Source organism: Harmonia axyridis, chromosome 7, assembly GCF_914767665.1.
Source record: "Harmonia axyridis chromosome 7, icHarAxyr1.1, whole genome shotgun sequence".
Taxonomy (NCBI): domain Eukaryota; kingdom Metazoa; phylum Arthropoda; class Insecta; order Coleoptera; family Coccinellidae; genus Harmonia; species Harmonia axyridis.
This window is the reverse complement of record NC_059507.1, coordinates 28,674,847-28,680,846: the sequence shown is the minus strand read 5'-3', so window position 1 is coordinate 28,680,846 and position 6,000 is coordinate 28,674,847. Positions and strand designations below refer to the sequence as shown.

Sequence of the window (6,000 nt, the reverse complement as noted above, 5' to 3'; positions counted from 1 at the left end):
TGTTCTCAAAAAACATGAGGATTGTTCAATGGAATTGAATAATTCTAGTCAGTTTTCAGGTTAAAGAACCTGTGGTTTCTACTGGTTTATTATGTGAAGGTATAGGATTATTTTTTAAATTTCAGAAGTTGTTTTGAGAAATATGGGTAAATATGAATATTTCATTGATCTTCTTTTCCACCTCTTATTCCTTGGAACTAGAAAAAGGGATCTCATGCAAGAAAAAATCAATGGTTCTCGATGACAGAAAAAAAAGGCATAATTATTCAGGATAACATGTTTTTAATTATTTTAAATAAATTAGGAACGCTATAGATAAATAGCTACAGTGTATTACATTACTTAATAATTATTTTAAATTAGTTATATCGGATTCGTTGGATATTTAGAGGTGAACGTTAATATTATTTCAATATATTCAGATTAGGCATATTTTTTAAATAATTTCATTCATAAACGTCATCATAAAGAAATTACACAAACTTGGCCAGTCAATCTCTAAAGAATACATTTTCTGTCACTGCAATTGCAGTTCAGTACATAGTACATACTTCCGATGGCCTTCATAAAATGTATAAATAACAAAATATAAGTCAGTCTTTTACGACATTAATCGAAAAAATTCGTTCAAACAGACCAAATTTATCACAATCGAAGCTGTTTACCGCCATTTCCACTTAGGACACCCTGTAAATGTTTAGCCTCTTCTTATAGCAAGCATGCAATCTTAATCTTATCGAGGATTTATGAATTTTTCAAACCTCCTTGGATTGTTTGGCTGGAAGATTTCCACGTCTGGATTTGGAACGTAAGGTTGGTCTGCCATCAATTGATTTATCCAGATATCATGGCTTAAATCACGTTCCTTGCCAACCGGTTCGATTCTGTTATGAGTGCCAATGAATTCCGAATCTGGATTGATCGGGTAATGCCTCTTGGCGAGGATGTAGTTGACGTTAACGTCACTACTTAGGTCGTATGGCTTCCTTGGTTGTGCAACAGGCCCGTCGATGCTGTTATCTCCATCAAACTCTTCGATTTGACCCCATTGATTGCGAAAGGGAGCAATTTTACTGGGAAAGGTGTAATCGGGGTCATCAAGACGTTCTAGTTTCCCATAGCGAGCCTGAATGAAAAAGTGCAAGAAAATGAAAAGGTGCAGTATGGAAACACAATAGGAACATCAAAATAACCAACACCATAATTAGTAGAAATGAAGATAGAAAAGTGAATAAATGTGTTCCTAAATTGGAGGTCCGAAGGAAATTAATAGATTCCTTGCATGATTTCAAGGAAAAAAACTATTTGTTTTCGAGATACAGGGTGTTTCTTGTAGTCCTATTTTTTTTGTTAAGATTATTCCAGTTTATCGAATCTTCATTAATCTTCGCTACTTATTGAGTAAATAAATACCAAAACTTATAATTAATTCATCACAGCATATACTAACTGGATCTTTAAAATAATTTCTATTTTCCTGGAGATTACTAGAGAATTATTTGAAATTTTTTTCTCTGAATCGGTAGCGGATACGGCAAAACTATAAGAAACCGAAAAGTGTAGTACTGGACCAGTTTTTTTTCAAGTTTTCCAAACTACCAATTGTCCACCAAAGAAAGTTCTAGAGGAAAGAAGCGGACACTATTCCAGAAAAACAACCACCCTGTAGTTTTGCATTAAAAATTAGCACATCATATGATGAAAACTTGAAATTGGAATATCTATGCCGTGAAGGAAAGGTGCTATGAAGAAAATCAACATTCAACACCCTGTTTTCGAAAAAAAAGCGTTTGCGTGCCCATGTTCATATGACTTTTTTTTCTAAATCTTGTCGGAGAAATCTTTCATTTTCATTGGTATAGTATATTCGAAGTCACTTGAACTAGTCCATAAAAACGCTTGGCCAGATGTCCCTCAAAAGTGGATACCTCGATCCGCTAAATATTGGGGTTTATTTGAAAGTATTGTTAGGCAATAAATTCACTGGCTCTAAAGGAATCTCTAGAAATTTGGACAACCCTTGTAAAATCGAAATACTCCGGCTTCCTCCAAGTGACTTTGGATATACCATACCTCCAATTTAGGAACACAATTTATGTAAAACAATTAAACAAAGTGTTTCTTTGTAAACATGCGAAGCTGTGTGTACATCCTGAGAGTACCTAAGTACCAGATATTTTTGCCAGTTTATTCATATTTTTGAGAACACAGGGAACAGTCGATAAGGATACTGTACCTTAATTTTGTTCTTCAATATCAATATTCAAAATTTCGCGTTTATCATCGTTTAAATAAATTTAACTTTAAGCTACCCAACCCAACTAAGATGATGCAAGATGGTAGCTACTCAACATGATTCAGATATTGGAAAACAGTGACCACCGTCATTAACCTGAGATATTGCAGCCAACATGTTAATTTTTCATAGTGGAAGTTCTATTATTATACCTTTCTTTTTGCCTTTTTAATTAATGATAATTTAAGTGAAGTGATTTCTGTGAAATAACTATTTCAGCCAAAAAATTAAAATTAGAAATTAATATTTCTTAAGATTAATAAAAAAATATCTATAGATAATAAACATAACAAATATATATTATAATAACGCATATCAATTCATCATACGTCAACGGCCCAAAAAAAAAAAAATAATAAAAGAAAATCATCTGACTTGACGTCAACAGCCATTGAGCGCTCGTTCAATCATAAGAGATTGTCAAGAAATTATTCCATAAGATTTAAAAGAAAAAACACAATATTTCCATGTCAAAAAACTAATCGGGATGAGATTTTGCGTGCATTTTAATAAACATTATGACAATTTCAAGCTACATGCGGAATTTTCTGTCGACAGCCTCATAAGAAATTTCAAGCAAAATATTGAAAATACCTAATATTTTAGTGAGATCAGATCCAATCCAATCGTGTTTAGATTTTTCAATGAAATAAAAGTGTCTGGCTTTACGCAGAATTTCGTGATGATCGCCTCGTCAAAATCAGAAAATTCAAACAGAATATCAAAGACATCAATCGTATTACTATTACAATAATTATTGCATGATCATTGAATACACAGTCCCGAGTTCTCCAAAACGCATTTTGGCATGAATGAACGAGCGTTCATTCTCATAGCTCCTAACTACATTTCAGTGTTTTCCTCGTTTTTTATCAGAAAAGGTTAATAATAATAACTTTAGTATGACAAAGCCAACAGAAATGAACAGTAGGTATTATTCAATTTCGATTTCCGACAAACACTTACTTCTGAAAAATAAATATTTTCATTTACATTAATGAATTCTGTAACAAAATTAATCATGAAGATATCATAAGATTTTTAATAGATCTAGGAAAATATTTTCTAAAATATCGAAACGACAATTCAAAATAAGTATTTTGAATTTCGAGAAATGATGATACATGATATCAATTAATTAACTTATCCTTCAATTGGGTACATGTTAATTTTGAAATGCATTAATCTCTGTCGAATTTGATTTAGAAGTAGGCTAGTGACATGATTTCTCAACAACCAAATGCATCAGGTTCAAAAACTCGAAGTATGGATCATTTGCATTCGATACATATATGGAAAAATTCAGGACATCAATCTTTTTATTATTGATTGATACAACGTCGAATTCTCGATATGGGCTGATGTATAATATTAGCACATTCTTGTGAGAATTCTTATCAAGTATTACAGGGTCGTTTATAATATCGAATGAGATCAAAACCTTCACTAATGCTAAAAATATTACAAAATTCTTGGTAGTTTGAAGGTTGAGGACAAATATCTTTTGCGATGTTAATCCCATAATTAATTTAATATAGATTTGTTTATATGAAATATTCTCACTTAGGTATATTTGGAACTTGTTCATTTATTGAACTGACCACTCTTCAATTCATCATTCACAATAAGAGACCCTTGTGTGGAGAAATTTAATTTTATATTGAAGTCCCTCCATCATAACAATATTGAAATTTTTTTTTGAATAACAGTCTTTAAAATTTTCGGATCTGATTTGAAGGATGAATTGAAATGTATCAATTATTATTATTTGTTGAAATTACTTTTTAATGAGAGGAGATTTTTCATTCAGTCGAATTTTCTAATCTACCACTGAGCTATTAATTTAATAAAATCAGAACAATACTAAAACAAAGCTTATTTAGATATTAAGTCAAAGTTCACATTTCCGCATTACCCTTTTCAGGATCAGGAGTCAAATACTAGTTGATCTAAATTCTTTTCAAATTCATGTTAAAAAATGGATGTTCTCCCCTACTTAAATGTTTCAGAAGAATTTCTTGGATTTTATTTGCCACCAATGTTACAGTATGATTTGAAAATGGTAGGATGAAATTATTATTTGTGTGATTGTTATTATTTTTCATTGGTGTGAAAGAGCAATGTCATGCTTTCGAAAGCGTTCATGCAAGAGTACGAGATACCAAAAAAACTATTCATTGTTAATATTCATATTTATTGAGAATATACACAATTTCAGTCTAATACTGCCAGAGAGTCAAACAAAAAAATGTTAGCTAAGGCTGTCAAGTAATATCTATTTTCAAATAGTAGGTATTTTGTATCCAGTAGTTCTGATAAAGTTATATTTTATAGGTATATATATATATAAATTCCTAATCACCATGAACAGCTTATCTGTAAGCCAAACCAGACGTGCTCGTTATCAAAAACAGGCAACAAAAACTTCCTTGAACACGTTCAGTTCAATTTTACGATGAAATTTGGTTTTGAATTTTTAAGGAATTTATCAACAAACAACACTTATTTCAACTGATTCAAATAATTGTTCATTACTGATTAGGTACTAGACAAGTGTTCAATGGTTCGTATTAACAATAGTTATTTTTCATGCGATTATTCTTCAAGCTTGCTGTAACTTTTCTGGTGCATTACTTTGACTACCAACCTCGTTTCCTGCCTGCTTGGAGATTTCGTTTTCTTTGCTGTTTTCGAGTGGTTCGACGTCCCTTGGAGTGGTATTGGTGGCTGCACCCGGTTCCTGACCTGGATTTTCAGGTTTCACCTCGATTACGCGAACTTTGAAGAAGGCACCACCGTTTGCGTTCTCGTTGCTGTATTTGGTTTCGTTGATCACCACTTTGTGACCATCAATAACCTGAAATAATTTTTTATAATAATAATGACCAATTCCGTATGTGAATACGGGATGTTAATCCCAAGAAAATATCCTGTAACAATTATTTTTTTTTTTATTAAAATATGTTTTTGCTTCCGAGACAACCGATGCGAGATGAAGCAGCATTCTGATCACTTTTGACTTGAAAAAATGTCCATCCAGAATAACTTAGGATTTGTGTTTGACTGTCTGTCGGTTTGTGTGTCCACACATCCTTGTAACATCTTAAGTTCCCACAATTATCACTAGAATTTGATGAAAATTGGCATGGGTATTCAGTTTGGATCTTCTGGGTGAACAGTGCAAATATGAATGCATTCTACTAGTCCGATTTTGATAAAATTTGGTATGTTTATTCAGTTTACGAGTTCCCTGTGAATTTTAGCCCATTTGAATTAATTGCGCATGAGATTATGCTGTGGTGTGAAGTAGAGTGATGTACAGAACTGCACATGGTTTCAGTGCTAATACAGGAGGATTTGCATAGTCCTAAATCAGTGTTGAAAATTTTCGTTTGGAAGACAGATTGTTTTATGAATTTCATCAAAAACCGATATAATTCTTCAATTATTTCATAGATTTTCATGAAAATTTCAAGGATTAAGTCTTGGACTATTCAGTTTTAGATAATAATCAGTAACGCAGTCCCGGACTGGGAAAATTATATTTTTGATGTTACATCTAGTAAAACCCCCTCACTTCTTGTACCAACATGCATTATTTCCAAAACAAATAAACGCTTATTGGATACTATTGGCAGTACTCAGTATTTAGCATTAAATATCGAATCACTATAAACATTGATCTGTTTGATTCATTTTGCACA

At 32.1% G+C, this 6,000-nt stretch overlaps 1 protein-coding gene across 1 annotated transcript in view; it reads right to left on the bottom strand.

Annotated features, from left to right (window-relative positions):
- Positions 1-262: 262 nt before the first annotated feature.
- LOC123684158 overlaps positions 263-6,000 on the bottom strand; it is a 33,576-nt gene continuing 27,838 nt past the window's right edge. Inside the window, exons 4-5 of the mRNA XM_045623314.1 lie at positions 4,944-5,153; positions 263-1,126 (exon numbers count right to left, since the gene is read on the bottom strand). Of these exons, the coding sequence (XP_045479270.1) occupies positions 734-1,126; positions 4,944-5,153 (603 nt within the window). The 3' untranslated portion in view covers positions 263-733. The remainder of the gene's footprint in view (positions 1,127-4,943; positions 5,154-6,000) is intronic.